The sequence below is a fragment of the Cinclus cinclus genome, chromosome 2 (genome assembly GCF_963662255.1).
Source record: "Cinclus cinclus chromosome 2, bCinCin1.1, whole genome shotgun sequence".
Classification (NCBI taxonomy): domain Eukaryota; kingdom Metazoa; phylum Chordata; class Aves; order Passeriformes; family Cinclidae; genus Cinclus; species Cinclus cinclus.
In genome coordinates this window covers 16,622,007-16,645,458 of record NC_085047.1, presented here as the reverse complement: position 1 = coordinate 16,645,458, position 23,452 = coordinate 16,622,007, and the positions used below count along the sequence as shown (strand labels likewise).

General features: G+C 38.3%; 1 protein-coding gene across 1 annotated transcript; it reads left to right on the top strand.

The window, feature by feature from the left end:
- The first annotated feature begins 870 nt into the window (after positions 1-870).
- On the top strand, positions 871-23,068 carry LOC134058232 (suppressor of tumorigenicity 14 protein homolog). Its single transcript, XM_062515407.1, has 17 exons — positions 871-1,030; positions 1,360-1,528; positions 2,169-2,293; positions 3,154-3,221; positions 4,202-4,380; positions 4,477-4,515; positions 5,318-5,537; positions 8,255-8,394; positions 9,806-9,903; positions 10,813-10,925; positions 11,621-11,754; positions 16,094-16,201; positions 17,224-17,343; positions 17,886-18,069; positions 18,756-19,027; positions 20,247-20,383; positions 22,827-23,068. The coding sequence occupies exons 1-17, from the start codon at positions 884-886 to the stop codon at positions 22,983-22,985; spliced, it is 2,412 nt and encodes an 803-aa protein (XP_062371391.1). The 5' UTR covers positions 871-883; the 3' UTR covers positions 22,986-23,068.
- Positions 23,069-23,452: the final 384 nt, after the last annotated feature.

The following is a 23,452-nucleotide window of genomic DNA, read 5'->3' as shown; positions in this document are numbered from 1 at the left end:
TAAAAATGGATTTGTTTCCTCTAGGCATTTTTTCTGTGTTTTTCTTTTCTCTTTCCTATGAAGGAAGGGGCAAAGTGTCAGTCAGCACATTTTGTGCAGAGACAGGCTGTTGAAAAACAGAGGACTTGAACAAAACCATCTGTCTGCAGCTGTAGTTTGAATTTCTGAGCTGTGACAATTGCTTTCCAATTAATCCCTTTGCAATCTCTGTGTGAACTGTTGGGATTTGTTTTGTTCCCTTTGTATTGTTTTTCTGGGGGCTGAGATTTCTACATCCCCTTTTGCTTTTCTAGATTCTGTTCTTTGTGTTCTGTCTCTCTTTCAACATGTATCAAATATGTTATTTCCGCACACACATCCTTGATTTTCTTATTTTACATGCAGAATATGCTGAACTTGATGGTTTGCTGACGTAACGCTGCTTTTTCTTTCAAACAGGAAATGTGAACATAAATTGGTTTGCAATTTATTTACCGCTTTAATTCTGTGGTACCGTCTTGAAGTTGGAAAACTAAGGTCATTTGTGGAACTGAGCATTTCTTCTCTCTTATGGATATTTCTATGAATTCCCCAGGGTGTTTATTAGAAGTTGCCTTATTTATATTGCCTGGGATCTCTTATCTGCAAATTGGTTGCGTGTCCTTTGCATCGTGTGGTAAATGACTTCCCCACTCTTGTATTTCTGAAAGAAGTGATCTATTTTCAAGTGATGGGACCCATCTCCTGCTTAACCAGTCAGGAAAACAAAGAGTTAAAGTGATGGTGACTTTTCCTGCCCACCTCCTTTGACTGCAGATCAGCTGGCTCCAGCTTCAAGCAGTATGGCAAAGGTGAAATAAGAGAAGCCCGGTGTGTGTGGTGGGGAGAGCAGATATTCTGAGTTATGTTTAAGAAGCAGGGGTCATTTAGGGGGCTGTTGCTAGGTTTGTCAAAAGGCATTTGTCACGGCATCATGCTGCAGGCTTTTCCCTCCGGCCGGATTTCTGTGTACAGCATTCCAGCTCCGGACCCTGAACAGGCTACAGGGCAGGTAAGAGCCACCAGCTAAGCTTTGTAGCAGGAACACAGTAAATAAAATTATCTCTGTCCACTCCTGTGTGCTTTGACTCCTATTCGTCATAAATTGCTCTTAACTACAGTGATAAAAATTCCTCCCCCTGTCTGCTATCACAGCTTGAGATGCATACAAGAAGGAAATAGCCCAGAGAGATGTGGGTTTCATGAGTGAGGTGGCTGATAACATGAAAGATCTTATCTCAATTTTAATCTCTTTAAAACTGGGTAAATACACCAGAATGTGATACAGTACCTCTTCTTTTTTTTTCTTACTAACTGATGCCATCCGTGGTCCTTCTCTAGGAAAGTCCACGTGTTTGCTACTGCCCATCCTACCAAGAAGGTTTGTGCCAAAAGTATCGTTTCTTCAAATGGATGAAGTTGTGTTTCTGCAGGAGATGTCTTCTAGGAATATTACCTACAGTTTCTTTAACCTTTACAGCAATCGTGCTAGTCTTGCTCTACTCACTCTGTAAGTGTTACTCCCCAGTGTGGTCTGGGCAGGATGGATATTTTCCACTGTGAAAAGCTCTGCACTAAGCAGCTGAGCCTGTAATGTGTGTATATAAACTACTGACTTTCCCTTCTCCTTAATGTCTTTGCTAAGGCAACTAAATGCACAGTAATTAGCAGCTAGCAGTTGCAAAACAATATTGAAAGTGTGCATTTTATCTCTAATTATTTTTTGTCTCTGCTCGTGAATACCATCATTATTGGTGCTGTTATCTTTTGCAGGAACCTATGTGAGTTATTTTTCTATTTTCTCTTCACTTTTTTGAAAAACAAAATGGGTACCTAAATTGTTTATGTGCTTTCCCAAATGTCAAGACATAGCCATTAAAACCATGCATCTTCAGGAGGAGAGCACTGCAAAAACATGAAAGCTTAACAATGAAATCTTCCTAGTAGAAATGCCTGCCTAAACCTTTATATCTTTCCTTTCCTGCTGGGCATTACTCTGATTCAGTGGCACTGATTCAGTGCTCTAGCTATTACTGCATGTTTCTTTTAAGAGCTAATACCTGCAGATGCCAAGGACGAACCACATACTTCTGCAAGTCTCTTGTTCTGTAACATTAGTAGGTGTGCAAATTTTTTTTTTTTTTCCTCAGCTCCAGCTTTTTCTTTTATTTATATCAGTGGAAGTGTAGAAATTCCTAATTTGACTTATACAAATGACCTCAATGATCCAACATCACAGAAGTTCCTCCTGCAAGCAAAAGCAATCCAAAATTATGTAAGTTCCCACATAAGTAGAGCAATATTTTGTAAATACTTATACAGAAGCAGCTGGGAATGAGGAGGGGACTCTGCTTAACCTTTTTTTCTTTTTTTTTCCTTAGAAATATGAAGTTTAAAGCTAGCAAGAGCCTTGGCAGTTTTCATTTTAGAAATGCAGCTGGACAGATGGGGCTGTGTCTCTTAGAGTAAGGTCAATATTTTCTAGGTAGTAAAGTTTCAGGATTATGGACAAATTACTTGTCTTGAAGGAAACAGGAGAGTGGGGTTTTTTTTAAAATTTTACTTTATTCAAATTCTCTTCCTTCTACATTTTTCTTTTTTCTTTTTAATTTTACTTCCAATTCAGTGTTTCACTTTTTTCATTTTCCTTATCATTCACAACAGTGCTTGCTTTCTTGCCCTTATGAGTTTCTATTTGTGAGATCAGTAGTTTCCTAAGTACATGTGGACAGCAGTTTTGAAGACAAAGGTGTTCTCTGTTAGCCTGTATTTCCCAGAAGAACTAATCTCAAAGGTGCTTTGTGCACAGCCAATACAAGTTAATTATACTGGAAGTTTAAAGGCTGAAACAAAAATATAAATGTATTCGTAAAGACTTTCTTCATTACTAATTGTCAAGAACTGTCACAATGGTCTTGAAATGGGATGTAATAAAGCAATTTTTAGTGGAATTTAGCGCACCTTTACGATCCTTATTTGATACATTTTATGAAAATTATGGACAGCACTTGTAATGTGGGGGAGGGAGGTGAGAGAGAAGAAAGAATGAAAAAGACAAGCACTTTATAGTATTAAAGATCATATCAGCATTAAAATATAATGTTGCATTTTCTTTTAATATTATTTCATTGTCAGTTGGCAGAAACATATGAATCTTCCTTCTTGGGAAAGTACTACTTGAAGTCTGTAGTGGCTGCTTTCAGGTAGGTGCTGTTCCAGCATATGGTAGAAATTTGAAATATTTAACTGTGATTTTTCTCTTTTTTTTTAAAATGCATTTTAAATTAGCTATCTAGAAGAACATGCACATCTCTGTAAGAGAATTGAAAATGGAGAAATGCATTTGACTATATGAGCTAAACTACTAGTATGACTTCTGTCCCACCCTGTAGAATTGGTGAGAGAAATTATTAATTGTTCCTGAGTCCATGGGTTGTTTTGTTGTCTATTAATCTACTTTTAATTTTTGAAACAACTATGCGGCATTTGCAGGATCTTATTTTGGTTTTGTCCATTCAAAAGAAGTTCTTTTTTATCCTCTGAAAGCAAATCAGTGTAATTTGTGTAATTTGGGGCAAAACGCCATTTGAGCTCTGGGTAAGAAAGGTAAATCCATTCAGCAGCAGGTTATTACAATCCTGATAGTTTCTGAAAACCCTGAAGGGTCAGTGCACAGGCAATTTCGAGAGGACTGTGGTGAAACCACTGAAGTAATAATTTGTATGTGTATACTCAAGGATTCTTTATTTCAACAAAGGTGGTGTGAAATGCTGTATCAAAGTACGGGCATAAAATTGTGTTGTCCTGTGGTGCTAGCTTCTGTTAAAAAATACTAATCACAATGTGTCTGGAGCTGTTATGTGATCTTAAAAGTCTATAATTATACGGGAGGGATTGTAACATACAATTTCATGAAAGCTATTGGAGTATTTCAAGGTATGGCTTTTAGTCTCAGTGCGTAGCTGGCTAAGCTGCATATGTCAAAAATATTTCTACTGTATTGCAAAAATGATTGTTAAGCAAGGGAGCTTTTTGTCACCATGTTTAGCAGCAGCTATTGGGCACAGAAGTTCAGCTGGCTATGAAACTGTGCCAGCCAAAAATGCAGACCGGTGGAAACCATGTCCAAAATAGTAATTAGACTGTATTTATGATGCATTTCTTTTTTTTTTTCCTTTCACAGTGCAGGAGAATCTGGGCCACGAGCTTACTTCTGGAATACATTCTGGGCACCACAAGATATGGTTGCTTCTCTTAAAAAATTAACCCCAGTGGAACAAAAAGAAATCTGTAGCAAACAAGCAGCTCCCTTGTCCGGTTCTGGGGAGAAAGATTTTGATCTTGTTACAATGGAGCTTTTTGGTAACAATGTACCTGTCATTTAATACCTATTCTGTCTATTTTTCTTTCTCCCCTTGGTGTCTTTGGCTTGTGTAGCTGATAATTATTGCATTTCAGTTTCAGATTCCACAGAATATGACATGATGCAAAAATCAGGTAATTATGCTTCAATCCCAAGTGATACCACTTTTGGGGGACAGTGGAATCCTGTGATAGAAAAACGGCATTTTTCCAGTTATTCTCATATTTGTAGGGCTTATGAACTAAACTAGACTATGGAATCTCCATGTCTTGTGTTTCAAATGAAGGCTGGATGAAAATACCTTACAGCTTTTATTCTGATGTTCCGACTAGAATGCTTGAAATGCAATAATTCCCACTGAATTGCAGTGAGTTGTGGCTCCTATTTTTGCCTATTTTGCATCTCTAAAAACAACAACAACAACAAGAAAAAGAGCCCCCCCCAAAAAAACTCCCAACAAAACCTCTAAGAAATTGTACATAATTTGGCTCATGATTAGACAATTTTGATTATATGTTGTTAGTGGTCAGTCAGATAATGTAGAGCTTTAATTCACTTTGCCTGATTTCTTCATATGAAGCACATCTCGAGATTTGTCTTCATGTACTTAGCATTCTCATTGCATGGAGAAGGAAGGAGAGAAAATGGCAAAGGAAGCAGTAGGTGTGAAGCAGGTATTGTAGAATTGCAGCTGAATCAGCTCCTGCTTGTGGAATGTGCAACGAGCTGGTGACAGTGAGGCTTTGTATTTCTTTGGCCACAGCAGAAGGTGATGCACTCTGATAGGGAAAAGGGAACAGAGCTGTAAATTTAAGAGCAATAAGGGAATAGAGTAGTCAAGAAATGTAATTGTTTCTACCTTGTCTGAAATCTTACCCAAGAACTCATCGTTCAATCTAACAGTTTTTCTGTATTGATCTATATACTTTTCTGTAGCAGTATCCTTTGACCTGTATGCCAAGCCAGGTAACAACAAGACTCTAACTCTGATGAATCCCAAAAAGTCTTTTTATCAATGGAGACTTCGCGTTCCTTCTAATTATGTGGTGAGACTGGTAGTTGTCACTTTGCGTGGCGTCACCCCAGAGAGCTGTGCATCACACCACCTGTCAGCATACGATTTCCTCCTCCCACTGCAGAACAAGATCATTACCAGGTATGATACACAGAGCAACGATGCTTTCCTGAGCTGTACAGAATCTCTCTGAACCAAGTTGATAAAATGTGAGATTTGTAATATGACTGAATTGAAAGTTTTAGGCAGTGTAGTAAAAATATCCTCTAAAAAAAGTTGAAAGGGGCTGATAAGGGTTTTCAAGTCCAACTCCCTGCTCCTCAGATGACTCTTTAAAAACAAACCATCTGGCTAAAAGCATTGTCCAAATGTTTCTTGAACTCTGACAGGCTTGGTGCCATGCCCCCTTCCCTGGGGAACCTGTTACAAATTTCAGTGGTGTTTATTCTGCACTGTGACTAATTCTTAATGGGTTCCTTTCCATTAAATTACTCTCACAACTCAAAAAGATACAGACTATTTTAGAGTATTACATTCTATTACTTTCAGAAAATGTATGTTTTATGGCAGTCCAGTCACAGCTGAATTCCTGCTCATAATAAGGGTGTTAGAATGCTTCATCCTCAGGGTCACTGTGTAGTCTATTTACATAAGTGAGTTGAGATGATATTTAAATTTGAGTGGCTGCACTGCTCCCACTTTTCAGAGTCAAACTTCACACATGAGTACAAGAAATCTGTCTTCCCCAACCAAATAAATAAACAAGTTGTAGGTTCTGAGGATTGATGGTTTCAAGAGGGGAACTTTACTTAATTTTTTTTTCTTTTAGGAAGAGGTTAGCTGGGGATGAAGATTCAGCTAAGAATCTGAAATGCACTTGTTTAAGAGTGCTTTAACTTAATTGAATAGGTGGTCTTCTTCAGCTCTAATTAACTATTAATTACTCAGTATGAAACAAGACATAACAGATTGCCATAGTTGGCATGGAGTGGACACAAGGTTTTTGCAAGGAGTTGCTCTCACACTGTAGTTTAACGAGGAGAATCCTGTTCGTGATGTGGGCCTGCATCTTATTATGGATTCTGGATTAAGTTCTGCTATTTATTATGGATTAATGCTGAAACTGTTACTCCATTGTGCATTATTACCACTGGCATAGCTTTTTAGGAGCCACAAATGTAGAGCTGGCCATGAGCATGAAAACACTTGGCAGACAGCAAGACCAACACAGGTGTCTGATGTAACCCATTCAGAGAACATTGTTGAAGTAAACTGTAAGACAAAATTCAAAAATGTGCACTGACGTCTGTCTATTAAATAATCAAAACAGATTTTGGTGACTGAAATTATGCTAAAAGCCTGATGGTACCTCAACAAAACTGACTTTTCTCTTTGCTTTTATTGCCACCCTAGAAAATATGTTGTTTTGCATATATCTATTAGTTTTCTGCTTGGGTCAAAAGCAGCCTAGTGACATACTTAAGACACATGCTGTAGAATTATTAATAACAGTGTGTCCAATATCTGTGGCAGCCAGTAATTACAGCAGCCATCATTCCCTGATGTTTAGGTCTAGGGTCACACATGGTGACTGAACTGATTCTCACCAGTTTCTGTAAACTGCAGTAATACATCTGCTCAGTGGAAAACCCTAAAGCACATTCAAGCTGAGATGGTGAGGTGTGCTGTGAGGCTAAGCATCTCTTGTGGACAAGTCTTCTCATAGCTTGCCTTGCTGTTCTGATGATAATGTGTCAGAATGTACAGATAGAAGATAAGCCAGGGGCTGTCAATTGGGTTGATGAAGATGCTGAAATATTTCCACATGGCACTGTGGAGAGGACTTAAAAAGTTATTTTATAAATGTTTTGTCAGCTCTTAAGATAAAAAAAGTATTTAATGATGTCTGCAGGAGAGGCAAAGCAGAAATGCATTCACTAGTTTCTTGCTTTAAAAGCATGAAAGGAATAGGCTGCTAAAGCAGAAGACAGCTACTTTCAATTTAAGGTTAAAAACTTTTATTTTAATACTGCCAATTTGGATCTCAATGACATCAAAGAACTTGATGCAGAGCTGTGATGGAAATGCACAGTAAGAGATGGACTCTGTTACTCTGAGGTCTAATCTTAATTGCTTTCATTTGCTGTGTACTGAAAAAGAGAAACTTCTTAGAAATTTTTAACAAACATGTTCACAGATATCACAGAATATTCTGAATTGGAAGTGACCTGCAAGGATTATTGAGGTATAAATAAATGAAAAAAGTCCAAAATCTGATGTGCGTTGCAAAACTGAATAAGCATAAGAGTGAATTTACAGATGCAAGAAAAAACATCTCACGTTAACAAGTAAAAACAATAGGAAAAAATAGTTGCCAAGTATGGGGCTTCACAATTTGTATGATAGCTTTTGTGGCACAAAACCAGGCTGAACATGGATAGATTGGAAATATTTTGGGTTTATCTGTTGCACAGATCCTGCTCAAGACTGCTGTACTGGCACTTGTTGCCTTTTAATTCCTAACCTCTTCTTCTCAGTGCCACTATCACCACTAAAGTAACATAACCTGGCACTGCTTTTCAGGGCTCCTATAGGGCTCTTGTTAAGCAAGAAAACAGTGATGTACATACAGAGTGACTAAGCTTCAGTTCTGGGAAGCCCTAGCATCCCGTGTACTATCAGCTGGGTGGAAGAAAAAAAGGGAAGTGGTGGCCAAGGGAGCACTTCTGAAACACAGATGTTGAGATCAGTGTTACTTCTGCCCAGTTTCCCAACAAAGATGACAGGAATGTGGGAAATGTTTTGGGATTACTTTTTTTAAAGCGTTTGTTTTTTGGGTTTTTTTTGTAACCTTCTAGGTGGTGTGGGCCTGGGACCTGGACTTCTTCTGTTGTGCGTTTAACTTCATCTAGTAATGTAATGTTGCTTACCTTCTCACTGGACCGAAGAGGAGAAAGCAACACATTAAAAGCTCACTTTCAAGCCGTTCCTAAAATCAGTACGTAGTTAATAGAAGCAAGCAACTGACGGAGACACACTTATTACTGGGCTTGCCTCTAAAAAAGCTGATGCTGCCTTGAATATATCTGGGGGGTGGGGCTGGGGGGAAATGTTGGTGCATAAAGCAGGGAATTATCATTCGGAACCACTTTACAAAAGACTGGGAATTGAACAAAGAGAGATCATCCTTTGCTCTGGGAGATTTTGTATTCCTGATAACTACTCAAGCCTTACTTGCCAGTCACTGTATGGGTGACACCCAGTAGTGGCAGCTGAGCCACACAGCTACAGGCGCTGTCTGTCCAGGCAAAGCTAGACAGCCCCAGGGACAGAGCAGTTTTGGCAATGTATCCACAGATTGCAGAATGTGAATTTAATTCTAATTTTTCTTTACTCTTTTTCTGAAAGTATTGTTCAGTGTAGATAATTGAATAAGAAAAGTGTGTTCCAGACCTAAGAAGTACAGTCCAATCCTATGGAGTACTACGGATTTTACATGAGTGCTGTGTGGTGAAGTACTTTGAGTAATGCTAAACTATAGTACTAATTTTATAAGAGATAAAGGGGCTTCACAGGGTCAAGTTTAGCCACAGTTATCTGGTAAGGTATAAGTGAAAGAGTTTTGACAATGAATCAAGTGACTATTTTTTAACATGTGGAACAAGCCACAGAGGATAAAATCTTCCAAAGCTGCCACATTTCAGCTTGTGTCTCTGCATGCTGCTTATCCAAATACTTATCCCATGCACATTACAAATTAAAATGGCTTTATTGTTCTGAGGATGGGCATTTCAAATTACATTTAGCCCAGGTTTTGCCACAAGATTTAATTTCAAAATTATTTTATGTTATGTTCATATTTGCATTCACAGTGTAATCTAAAGGGAAGCAAAAGCATTAAGGACTGGATATCTAGGAGAGTCCTTGGTAGAAAATAAAACCTCAAAGGAATTGTTCAAATATGGCATGAATTTTCAAACTGAGAGCTGATACACTAGTTTCCTTGTTTAAATGTAATTAATCAGTTATCACTTCACTGGGCTGATTGCTTTTTAATTTTAAAAATACCTACAGAAGAGTCAGAAGTAAATTAGAAGGCAGGATTGTTGCATCCACATCTAGTTGCTTCTTTCACTTACCACAAAAGAATGCTTTTTAAAAAAAGAAAAACTTCAGTCAGAGGTTTCGTGTACTTACCTTTAGCTGTAATTTGGTAAAAAATAAGAGAAATTCCATGGAGGTGGAAGTTGAGTGATTTTCAGTTAATACAGGAATAATGTGAGTTTAATACTGTGACAATGTATTCTTCTAACTCTGTAGCTAGAGAAGGGTCCTACCAAGTGAAGTAGGCTCTGCACTTCGGTCCAGCTGGGATAATTGTGTTCCTTGCTGATGTGTTTCTCTCCTAGTATGTGGTGGTCACTATAATTCCTGGAACGGGACACTGAGTTCCCCTTATTACCCAAGTTACTACCCACCAAACATTGACTGCACCTGGATCATCAAGGTAAGTGCTGGGAACTCTTCTGAATACTGATGATTTTTCTTTATTTTATGTAGACACAAAATTGGGAGAAATGGCTTTTGATGTGGGTGAAGCAGAGAGAAAACCTAGTGAGACCACTGAAGCTGACTCCTTCACAGGCATGCATTTCTTTCCTGTCCTATGTACAGGTGCCAACTATGAGAGGGAAATATTGGCAACTTCCAGAAAGTTTGAGCCTTATTTGCGACAGAAACAAATTAATGTGTAAGATGACAACTCCCAGCAGCCAGAGAAAATCAATAATAATCAGAGTTTTTCTTCTATGTCAAAAAGAAAAAAGGTCATATAAGCCATGCCTCACATGATGGATACCACACTGTATTTCCCTGAATTCTGCACAGCCAGGACCTTCTCTGGCTCAGAAATTCACCTCTGAATTTCCAGCAAGTCCTTTAGCAAGACGTAAAATCTGCTCATGATTTTTATCAGCTGCCTAATGTGTTGGTCTATTGTTCCATTCAGCATTTAACTATGTTTTTAGTTTCCCTTGTAAAGGAGTTTTTTCATGTATACGACTTGATAATCTCTAGTTTTCACAGTATTATTAGCAGCTTGTAGCACAAAACTTTCACCTCTGTGCTGGACAGGAACACATGGCATTATAAACCTAGCATGAACCTCACATATATTGCTTTATGCTGGCTGCAGAAAGGCGAACACTCCTTCATCAGGCACAGCCTAGCCAAAGTTGGGTCTAAAAAGACTTCTATAGGTGTTTAAATTAGCAAAGTTTTTTGGTTCTTCGGAGGCACTAATTTCAATAATAAAAATGCAGTACTTTCAATCCCATAATAGGTATAACATTTTGGAAGCAAAGGTCGTTTTCATTTTGTGCATGTGTGTCAGGGTTTTTAATTTTTTTATTTTTAGGCACCATTGCCTGGTTACAAACTCTCACTAAAAATCCTTGCAATGCAAATTCAAGAGAAGTCTCCAGGGTCCAGTAAATGTGACAAAGACTGGTTAGAAATTGATGGAGTTAGGTGAGTAAATACTTTATTTTCTGGCATATTGATTTGCGCTTTGAAGTTCTGCACATCTGATTTTTTTCTGACAAGTATTTACTTTTTCTTTTGTTCACCTTAGAGCAGTAATGTAGAAAACTGTATTTTATGCAGCTGCAGTTGAACTGTAAATTCCTGGCTGTGGTCTTGATGTGGGCTTGTGTAACCCGAGTTTGTGTAATCAGAAGTTTCCTTTTCTTTACTACTTGCTCTTCCATGATTGCAGTTGTTACACAAACACTAAAACTAACACAATTCAGAGAATTTTTTCTGTTGGAAGGAACATATTGAAACAAGCAACAGCTGTTGGATTTGGCTGAATGATTAAGTCCTTTCCTGTATGTGGAACTTTCAGGTTTACAAACCTAAACAGACAATCAGAAATCGATCATGCTTGAAGCAGCTTGTGTTTGTAAGGTAGATCCTGACATTGATCATCTTGCTGTATTTTGTTTCAAAGTCCACTAATCCCAAAAAAAGTTATGGAGTGGGAGAAATTTGTAAATAGACTTTCTAAAAGTTTGGTTGGGCAGTTTTTAACACCAAAATACAGCTGATCCTTATTGAATTGTCTTAAAGCTTTTTGTCATCACTACCACTCAGTAAGAAGAAACGTACCTAGGTAGTGGTCAGTTTGGTTAGAAATTAATATTTCTCACTTTTTGCCTTGCTAGATACTGTAAAGCTCTTCCAGAAAACAACAGAAACAGAGAATATGGCTATTCTGTTGCAATCAACTTCCATTCTGATGAGCTGGTCACCCACAGAGGGTTTTATATTGAATACAAAGCTTTCAGTCACACAGACCGTAAGTTATTAAGTACACATTTTAATTTTTAAGGAGAAACCTTTGAGAAACCCTGCTTGACAGACCAGTTATATACAACTCAACCTGCCTATTTTCTTAACCTTACTGCAGGAGACAAATGTGTAAAATGTTCTGTCTTTAGTTGACCAAATAGAGGTACAAACTTAGACATAAGATGCATTTAGAAGCTAGTACTTATTTTATAACTTTTATCAACATTTCTGTAAAATGGGGAGTAAAAGTAAAATTTCTCAGTTTCTGTGGGTCTACTTATATGGCACTTTGTTGATGCCCTAAAATAGCCAAGCTGCAACATGAAAATAGAATGAAAGAGAGCCTCAAAGCATGACTCAAAAAGCATGCCAACAAAAGTTGACCATGAATACTTTATCTTCTCTTTAAAATCACATTTCAAGGTGCTCTAGATCAGTTCCCAGGTTTAGACAAACTGTTTAAGTTTTACTGACTTACTTTACTTTGACTTTACTGGTCAATGAGGACCCCTTGCTAGAAGATGTTGCAGAAATACGCCTGGGTTTTTTATGGGCCTTTCCCAAGTCCCCATTCTATGTACTTCTGGATCAATGTTAGATTTTGGGGGGCTTCCAGATGGTGGAACAGGAATTTTCAGGAGATACACGTATTTACTTGTGACATTTCTTAGAAAAGATGCAATTTCGGATTTTTTAAATGCCTGGGGTTTTTTTCACCCAATAATGTCCATGTATCTAAAGTTCTCGGTGATTTCAAGCAATCAGTTCATTTTGAGAACCCTTTTTGAATCCGCAGCTTGCTTGTCAGGATGTAGTTCTGTTGATTGTTGACACAGAAGCATTGAAGTATTCAGGTTTCTGGTAAAGATTTTTGTTTCCTGCCATTCAGTCTAATTAAGTGGTGTGTTTTGTGGCCAGTCATTCTATAAGACTCACAAATTTTCAGGGGTTTCTTCCTCCACCAATGTGGGTCTTTTTCCACTAGAATAACTTAACCAACTATTCTTAGTTCAGTGGTTACTCTGCTTACTGCCTCAAAAATGGTTAGGAGTCTAAGCCTAAGAACATTTTTTTTAAACAGAGAAAATCCCCGGTCCTTATTGTGTGTATCTGTATGCTGTTTCTAGCACTGAGCCAGCAAGCAGATGGCTCGAAATTATTTAATCAATTCTTAGTCTTAACCAGGAGACTCCCTATAAAGGCTCATCAGGAGGGGTGGAATAGCTGTGGTGTGTCAGTATCAAGTTGAGGTAGTAGTTTGGGGAAGGCTGTCTGAGATATCAGCATGGATTGAGAGTGCTGGCTTATATCAGCCTTGCCTGTAGCAGTAGTAATAGGGGAAGAAAAAAATATTCATGTTTTCCCATATCTTTAATACCTGCAGTCACGCACCTGAGGTTAGTTTTTTCCCATTGTTGAGTGCCTGTAAAAGCAGAGTCATTAACAATCACAGGCACTGCTCTGAGCTGACCTGGAAAGCAAATGCCAGCCTTCAGCTGGATAATTTCAGGGAGAGGTGACAAGAAAATGGAGACACTCCTGCTTTGAGCTCGTGCTGGCTGGGTAGTGTGTGCTTTCCTCCCATGGACATCACATGCAAGGCAGTGAAGAGGATTAATTTACTCCAGATTGGAACTGATCAGAAAGCTGTGGGACAAATGGATTTGGTCCTTCAGTCTGATGTAGCCCTTAATTTGCCTATGGTGCTAAATGGCAGAAAGTTTCATTTGACTTCACTTGAGCAGAAAGAGGAGTGGTCTGAGCTACTTAGTTTTTCAGAGACTTTTTTCTTGCACATCTGAAAGAATGAAAATGTTTGTTAACATTTTTATGTGTTGGAAAGAAACAGTTTAGCATCTATACTAATATAGTTAGTTTACGTGAATGTGAAAGAAATTCTTGGTCAAGGGATGTTTTTCTTAACAATACTGCAAGTTTTGGGAAAGGTTTGATAAACCACTTATTCACATCAGACACTGAGTGTAGTACCCAGAGAATAATTTCTACAAAATTTTAATATCAGAAAATATGTATTTGTAATACTAAAGAGAATGCCTAGTTTTGATTTTATTTTCCTTCTCCTTAGATGCTCCTGAATTAAATACATTCCCTTAAAGAAATGCTTCCTATCTGTAATTATGTATCTGTGGTGAATGACATTCAACCCTTAGAGCAGAGGCAGTTAATGTGAATTTAATTTGCTAGGTCTATTTAAGCGACTCATTTAATTCAGACTGCTTGATAAAACTCTTTGACAAAGTAAGATATTATTTCTTTTTTAATATTCAATTTATTTTATGAATAACACAAACTTTAATTTTCAGTAGTCATTTTAATATTTCTTCATGGTAGAGTCCTGCAATCCTGTATCAATATTTCTAATGTCATTGATTTCTTATTTTTCTAGTTTCTCCTTAGATAAGCAGACAGAATGTGCATTCCTTCAAGAAATCAGTTTGAATGCTGGAAAGGCTGCCCAGATGGTAGAGATTAATTGGTTTGGGGTAGAGCAATTATTTCTTGTTTGTTGTTTTCTGTAAAGAGTTTCTTCCACAAAGTTGAGAGATGGGCTGAAATTATCTCTAAAATATGGCTGGCAATCTCTATGATCACATGAAGCATGTGGTTGAAGATGCAAAATTGTGGAAAAAGAGGCTGTGTAATGTGTCTCTTCAAAGAGTGGGAGAACAGAAAAATCAAGAGGGAATTTTACACCAGTATTTGTAAATTAGCCTTCCAAAGGAAAAAAAATGCGCAAGAAGTAGCCAAAATAAGCTATGCATAAATAGTGAAAAGAATATTAAAACCAGCATGGAAGTTTAAAATTTTGTTTCAGTTCCCTGTTGTGAGAGGATAAATAGATAAATTGCACTTTGACACTGTCTTGTGTGACAAGCTTATCAGTAAGCAAAGAAAATGTGGGGAGGAAAAAAAAAAGGAAATTGTTTCCATAGAACAATTGGTCAAGACTCATTACCAAAGTGGAAGGGGATTTTTAATGTCATTCTGCCAATATTGTTATGGAATGTCATATAATTTTTGTTTGCGATCTAAATTATGGATTAGAGTGGATGCTTATGAAATAAGGAAAGTATTACACAGTAGAAACTGGATGTATTTAAGAGGGATGTAATTTTAAGTGGTCCTGAGAGGCTATAGAATATATATGGAGAAAAATAAAGACAAGAATATGAGTCAGCAATGTCCTGGCAGCCAGGAGGGGCAATGGTGTCCTGGGGGCATCAGGCCCAGCTGGGTGAGGGAGGGGATTGTCCTGCTCTGCTCTGAGCTGGGGCAGCCTCAGCTCGAGTGCTGGGCACCACGAGATGAAAAACACTCATCCTTTAGAGAGTGTCTACAGTGGGGTAATGAAGATGGTGAAAGGGCCTTGAGGGGAAGCTGTATGGGGAGTGGCTGAGGTCACTTGGTCTGTTCAGCCTGGAGGAGAGGACACTGAGGGGAGACTTCATTTGCAGGTACAACTTCATTGAGGGGAAGAGGAGGGGCAGGCACTGATCTCTGCTCTCTGGTGACCAGTGACAGTCGCCAGGGAATGGTCTGAAGTTGTGTCAGGGGAAGATTAGGTTGGGTATTAGGAAAAGGTTCTTCACCCAAGGGTGATTGGTCACTGGAACAGGCTCCCCAGGGAAGTGGTCACAGCCCCAAGGTTGCTAGAGCTCAGGAAGTGTTTGGACAATGCTCTCAGGCACAGGTTTTGACTCTTGGGAGTGGTGCTGTGCAGGGCAAGGAATTGAACTGTGAAGCTGATTCTGGTGGGACCCTTCCAACTCAGAATATTCTGTGATTCTGTGAAGACCTGAATGTAGTTAATTAAACACACATGTGGATTGCCTAAATTGCTTTTTTTTTTTTTGCTAAAAAAACGGCTGGGGGGATGATTGCTGCCCAAAAGCTGACTTGTGAGTCTGAGTCACAAAATACTCTGTGACAAGCAAAATACTTTTGTTTGTATTTGGTGTTTTGTTGGTTGGTTGCCTTTGTTGTGAGGGTTCTTAAGTGTCACACAAGGATGTAAGACAGGAATTTGAAAGTATCTTCCCAATCATCAGAGGGAAGGCTTCAGGTAGAGTATTGTACCAAATTAGGCACTGCATGTCAAAGAAGATAGGAAACATTCAAAAAATGCCAGAAACTGTAACCAGAAGGTAATCCAAGGTCAGGGCTACAGCACAAGTCTCTCTCACTGGATGCTACCAAAACCAAGGTAGGTAAGTGTCTGACAGAAAAATGGCACAGAAATATCCAGGTGACCTCTGGTAGGGAGTGTAGCATGTGGCTTTTGGTCTGCGGTTTGCATTAGAAATTTACAGATCTTTTTTCTTCAGGTTGTAATCCAGAACAATTGGACTGTGGTGATGGGAAGTGTAAACCTCAGGCTAAGTCTTGTAAAGATGGTGACAGCTGCAGGCAGGACAGTGATGAGAATAACTGCTGTAAGTATTTTTAGCTATTTTCCAAAAGATAGTAGAAGGCAGAAGCAGGAATATGCATATTTTAATGGTTAAATATGTTGTTTCTAGTTTTTTTTTTTTTTCATGGCACAGAGTGAAAGTTTCATAGTACTGAACATAAATCATGCAGAGTAAAACTAGGTTTTGGGACAGTTTAATCGATTAATGAAGACAAATCCAAGATAACAGGGATTTTAGTAAGAAAACCAAACCACATTTTGCTGGTGATCCTCTTGGAAGAGCACTTTCCCCCCAAATGCTGCTGGATCAGTGTCACATAATTTAAGGAAGAGAGACATAGTAGGCTGGGGACTTTTGCCACATTAATGGTCTTTTTACTGTATATCCACAACATTTGTGGGCGTTGCTGGTACTACCAATGAGTCCCTAGTGACTTTCTGCATTTTGCTTATATAATTTTTGTCTTGCTTTCCATCTTGCGATAGCCAGGAGTAAATCTTTGTTGAAAAAAACCACTGTTTAGAGGTCCTTGTAAAAAAACTGGTAGTGAGAATAATAGTAATGGAAGCAAATTACTCAGATCTGTCAGAATTCTCACATAGTGAGATATAGTGTGATAGTCCTCAGTCTGAAATGTATTGGAGGGAGTTATAAAGCTTTTCCACAGTTTTCTCAATTTCACTTGAAAATTAAAAGAAGCTGTGAAGATTTATGATTTGTAATGCTGGTGAAGGCAAAAGAACAGATCTGAGAAGTCACACTCACTCAGGTTAGAGTTGTGTAAAATGGGAGTGTGGGCAGTTGGAGGGTCTTCTTTTTCCTCAGGGAGACAGTGGAGACTGAAATTAGTGTGATCATTAATTAGAGTGGTTCATTCCCCTGTCCCCTCTCCAAAGAAGGACCAGTTCACACCAGTATAGACTACTACTTCAAGCAGGCTAGAATGTGCTGCTTTGAACAACTTGCTGAATGTGCAAGGTTTTGTTAATAATTTCAAAGCATGACTCCAAACATGTGACACCGTCTTCTCTCTCTTATTTCAGCCTACAGAAGTTGCTCCCCTTATGCATACAAATGCCTCAATGGAAAATGCTTGCTGAAACAAAATCCTGAGTGTGATGGGAAAAGAGACTGTACAGATGGATCTGATGAAACGAACTGTGGTGTGGTAACATTTATTTTAAAATTTGTTAGTTACTTGGGAAACTAAGTCAGCAATTTGTGTTATTATTAAGCATTATTTGATTAAGAATTGGTTAAATCAGATACTGATTTTAAAAAATTAATTTCCTGGTAACATTGTGTGCAAATGTCTGTCTTGAATTTTGCACTGGTTCTTTAAAACAACTCATGCATTCTGTCTAGGATGACTTATTTCAAGCAATATTCTTCTAGGATAAGTTGGTAGGTCTTGCTGCCTTTTTGAGCTGAATGAAATGCAGTCAAGGAGCTGTGTCTGTAAGGAGGGAAAAGAGACAAGAATGATTTAAATGAACTTTTAAATTGTGTTTAATCTCTTTTCAAGTTATTCAACTCTTTAGAAAGCTACACAGGAAGATAGACAATGACTGCTTTATATCTGACCTGCCCATTGAGTGAAAATGAACAATTGCACAGTAAGGTCTAAGAGGTCTATTTGTGTCAAGCACGGCGAAGTGAATTAACTGGTGGGCTTTTTACTAATTAATTAAATTATTTCTGTTAGCTTGTGGAAGACGCCAGCTTAAGAAAACCAGAATTGTTGGAGGTGAAGATACAAGGTCTGAGAAGTGGCCTTGGCAAGCAAGTTTACAGATGGGGGCACAGGGCCACGTGTGTGGAGCATCTGTGATTTCCAACAGGTGGCTCGTGTCTGCTGCCCATTGCTTCCTGGATTCTGATTCTGTGAGGTAAGAAGAAGTTGTACTATTCTAGAGTATTTGAAGTTTAATAACCATACAAAGTTGCTCTCAATAATTTGCAGAAGTTATTCCTTGTCTAGATAAGTTGATCCAGGTTATAACTGGGTGACATGACCTCACTACATAAACACTTGGTGTTGTCTGCTGGCTTCAAAAGTCTTAAGTTTTTTAAGTTATCCTCTTGCTTCCATTGCCAGTGAATCCTGCATGATAGGACACTGTTCTGGTTTGGTTTTTTTCGTCCTCTTAAAAGGCAGAGGATTTCTGAATACAACTATAGCCTTTTATCCCAAGACATGTCCTATTTATTGATCAGTGAGTGAAAACCTCATTGATATTCCATTTACATAGAATAAATTGAAAATGCATACCTCCTACCGGTGGTAAGGAGGAGATAGAGTTGAATAATATGCTTTTATTTTGTTCCAAAGCATGACGCATAGCAAGGAGTTAGTCTTACAGCTCCAGGAAATTAATTATGTTCATAATAGCAAGTAAAAACATTGCTTAATGTTTTATCAGACAGGAGAGTGCATCTATCTTCTGAATTCATATTCTACTCCCTGCACTTTGATTTTGATTAATGCCCTGAATGCTGAAAAGTAGTTAAAATGTAGTGAACTAATACTGTATTGCTTTCCTATGGGATGTTCTAAAAACATTTTTTTTTACAGATACTCTGTTCCAATGGGGTGGAGAGCATATATGGGCTCACATGCTATTAATGAAAAGAGCAATCGTGTAGCTATGAGACCAATCATAAGGATTATTGTCCACCCACAGTATGACCAATCTATCTCAGACTATGACATTGCCCTGTTGGAAATGGAGACACCTGTACTCTTCAGTGAGCTGGTACAGCCCATTTGTTTACCCAGCACCTCTAGAGTATTTCTTTATGGAACTGTCTGCTATGTAACTGGCTGGGGAGCCATAAAAGAAAATAGTATGTTGACTTCCTGGATATACTTTTTGCAAGTTTGGCTTAGTCTTAAACTCTAGAAATGGAACATTTATGCTTGTAAGCAAAAGAAACCCCCATGTAGCTTACTTAGTGTGTCTATAAAAAGCCAGAAAAATCTCCTTAGCTACAGTCTGTGGATTCTGAATGGTTGATTGGGTGGCAGGTGGTAAGTGACAAAATGCATACTAAGGCATCACAGATCATTGAAAAGCAAATGATTATAGACTTACAAAAATGTGCCCATTTCCATGCTCATGACTCATTTTATCTGGTGAATAGAACCTTGGGGGTAAAGAGATCAGTAACTCACAGCAATTGCAGAGAAATAATTTGTTTCTGATTGACAATATAGAGCCATAAGCTGCAATAACTGGGTGGGGGGGAAAGTGGAGAACCTTTCATTTTCTGTGCCTTAACCAAAGGCAGTTTAAAGTATGCCTCATGAAGAGTTTTGCCTCTGTGTAGCTTGGAGCAGCCAGCTGCAGTGGAGAGACAGAAAAAAAAGCACACTGAATTAGAGAGGGGTGGCAGGGGAGTCTGTGGGATCCTTGCCCTGTCTCAGCATTAAACACTTTGAAACCTGGGCTTGGGCCAGCATCTCACCACATCAGAGGTGTCAGGATATTTAGCTCACAAGGGCACCTAATGTCAATACCCTAGTACAGAATTAAGCTCTTGGCATAATATGTGAGTTACAGACTGTTTTTTGGGATTTTTAAAAAAATTATTTGGTTTTCCACGCTCAGCTTTATCCCTCAGTTTCTTCCCTAGAACTGAGCAGTTCTAGGGAAGAAATTGCATTTTGTAGGACTTGAATGTTGTTCAGAGCACAACCTTGGTGTAGATAATAAGAAAAAGCTTCAGGCATAATTAGAATGGCATTCACATTTAGTCACCCTTCGTGCTGCCTTATCTTACAATTTGCATGGTACTTTTTCCTGGCAGAATAAGGTGATAAGGACAAAGTCTAGGGAAATGCAAAGGTGGTGCATTGGAACCTTTATGAGTATAGAGTAGTGTGGACAACAACTTTCAAAAACTAGGGCAGGCACCACTCAAAGGGAAGGGAATTACTCTGCTGTCATTGGCCAGGTGGATTTTGAGTTTTAAGCAATACTCTTTTGTTTTGATAATTGGTATCTCCGTAAGAAATTTGTGCCACCTTAACCTTTGCAATGCCGTTTCTATTTTTTTTTCCTAGGTCACCTTGCCAAAACACTCCAAGAAGCTCGAGTGAGAATGATTAACCAAAGTGTTTGCAGCAAGCTCTATGATGATCTTATTACTTCACGAATGCTGTGTGCTGGGAATCTTAATGGTGGTGTTGATGCATGCCAGGTAATCTGGAACTGGTAGGAAAACTACAAAGGAATGCTTGCTTTCATTGGAAAACTCTCCAGAGTTTTAGGTTGTTTGTGTGGTGGGGTTTTTTGTTTGTTTGCTTGTTGTTTGGTTTTTGGAGTTTTTTAAATTGAGGTGTCTTGAGTGTGAGTTTATGGTTAATTTAACATGACAACTAAGAGCCCACCAAAATAAGGAAGAAAATTTATCATAGATAATCTTTGACTCTTGAGAAATATCATTTTGCAAGGGCAAGGGGTAATGTGTCAAGAAGAATTCTTTTTCATCTTCAGCAGTTACATTTCATACAAGAGAACAAAAATATAAAGATATAAGGAATAATCTGTGATAAAAGGTCCACTTATGAATTATGCTATTTGTATTAATTTCTTTTTGCCTTTTTTAATGTCTGGATATGGAATTACTGAAATACTGTAAAATTATGATGAGTAATGTATTGTTACAGTTGCAAAGAATTACAAAAGGAAAAGCTTGTTAGACTGAGGCAGTTTAGTACAATTTTTCTTTAATATATAATTTTTATTATTTTAATGCAGTACGATAACTTTTGCAAGATTGTAGCTCATGATGGGTCAAACTTCTTTAACACAATAAAATATTTGTAGAATTATGTGGTGTTTATCTGCAAACTTTGACCCTGGAATTGTTTTGTTAAAATATGCTAATTTTAGAGGGGTGATGTTCCTCCAAAAATGTGTTGTTTAAGAAATACCCTTGAATTTTCAGAAGGGCATTTTTAACCAATTCAGCTGTATATCATACTTACTGGCCAGTTTCCAGCATGATACACTGTGTTTGAGTTCTAGCATGTTAGCCCTCTGGGTCTTTGAGTTCATAGTCTGGGTAGCATCTTAGCTTTTTTCTTTTTTTTTTCTTTTTTTTTATCTTTCTGTCACTAATACATGTATGTGTGTGTGTGTGTGTGTATGTATACACACACACACACACACATATATATACATATATATATATAAAATGTAGTATATAGAATGTGTTTCCTGTACAATGCTAGACAGGAATGAGACTGGGAGTTCAGGAAAACCCCACAGCACCCTAAACCCCCTTTACTATGCTTTCAGACTTGTGAGCACCCTGTTAGGTTTCACCTCTTCCTGGACATGTAAGCGGTGCATTACTGCACAAGTTATGTGAAACTACCAAATACCTTTCATCTTTAGAGGATCTGATACACAATAATTAAAAAATTCACCCTTTCAGACTTTTCTTATCACTCTAGGATGTTCTTTGATCTTGGTTCCTCTGCTTAGGATCCTTCCTCTCCCCCTGGCATATAGCCCCTTTGGTCTTTCAGAACTGGCTGAGTAACTGGCAGCCTCCTTTCTCAAGTCACTTTGACTTGAGAACATCAGACTCTTGGATTATCAACATTTCTAGTATGACAGCAGCCTGAGAGAGAGGAAGAGTTCTGGCTTCTTCTCTTATCTCCAGATAATTTTGTACCACCATAATAGATAATTTTGTTTGGTTGGGTGATGAAGGCTTTCTGTTGTTGCTCTTTTCTCAGTACATGCCTTTCTCCTGACTTCTTACATGTTTTGGCTCCAGATGGGGGCTCAAACAAACCCCAGGGTCAATTTAGAGGCTGTTGGCTGCCTTGTGTGCATTAGGAACAGCTGCAGAGAGGACCTGGACTGTAGCTTCCCAGAGTTCTGTGAACAGTCCAGTTCACAGAAGACATACAAGGTTAAAGCAATGAAAGGCAAAAAAGCATTGATGAGCTCAAATGTATTTTGATCCTGTGAACTGAATGGAATAGGAATTTTTATTTTTCTACATTGCTGTGCAAACCTGCATGTTCTGTTTAAGAAGCCAGTTTTTGTTTGCACATTCCTTACTCTTTGCTCCTTCTTCTGCCTCTGCCATGTAGCCTACTACAGACTCAGTCTTGATTGTCAAACTGCTGACAGTACTTAATTGTGCCTGGTTTGTTTGTTGGGTTTGGGTTTGTTTTGGTTTGTTGGCTTTTTTCGGTTTGGTGTGTGTGGTATCTTTCTGTTCCTATTTAACACACAGTATAAGAGATCTGCCTTCAACCTGTGAACAATTTATGTTCAAATTCTAGTAGAATTCCCTATTTCCATCCCTGTATTCTTCTCTCTCTATTTGGGCTGTGGTGAGCTATTCTATGAATCCTGTAATGGGACACTATCAAGGAATAATTTTGTAAACTGCTTCTTGCCATTGGCTTTATATTGATAAGTGTGCTACATCCTTAAATTAAAATAATTGAATAAATATGACATCTGGCTCTCTACATTATATCCAGAAGTAAGTTTTAATTAATAATAAGTTTTAATTTGAGAAAAAGAGGGACAGGTATTTACTGTTCTTAAATAACCTATTTTTTGTGACATTGCTCTGTGTGTGTGCACTAATGGCTGGACTTCCTTCACTTTAGGGAGATTCTGGAGGTCCCTTGGCCTGCACAGGGAAGGACAATAGATGGTACCTTGCTGGCATTGTGAGCTGGGGTGAAGGCTGTGCTCGGCGCAATCGTCCTGGTGTGTACACCAAGGTGACAGCACTTTACGACTGGATCCGTCGGAACACAAACTGACGAGCCAAGGAGAAAATGCAGATCACCTCTGTGTGAAAGCTGCTTCCTACTGTAGCCAGTTTGGTGATACCACATGAAAATGCCATCGACTGTTCCTTTGTGAAAGAATACACTTTTTAAATGAAGAAACTATCATTCGTGGTTCACCTAGCAATAACTGTTCAGCCTCAGAGGAAGTTGAGATTCTTTAAGGATTCATCTTCTTTATGCCTATTCGTAGAAACAGCACTGCCTTAAAAACAAAATAAAATGGACCAGAACCTGTAACAAAATTCCATCCATACCTCATTTGCAGCCCTTCTCCTCTCTTTCCTTGTCCCTTATGTATATTTGTTTCCACATATGCATATCTGGATAAAAATGGCCACATGCCTTATGTATTCAACTCTTTAGGGATGTTAAAGGATTCTAAATATAAACAGTTATTTCACAGTCCTCAAAAATATTAATAGTGTGTTGTGTACAAA

Coding starts and splice junctions, on each gene's coding strand:
- LOC134058232 (XM_062515407.1), top strand. CDS start 884: ATGTTTAAGAAGCAGGGGTCATTTAGGGGGCTGTTGCTAGGTTTGTCA. Junction 11,755..16,093: donor AGCTTTCAGTCACACAGACC/GTAAGTTATTAA, acceptor TTTTTTCTTCAG/GTTGTAATCCAGAACAATTG. Junction 19,028..20,246: donor GGGAGCCATAAAAGAAAATA/GTATGTTGACTT, acceptor TTTTTTTCCTAG/GTCACCTTGCCAAAACACTC.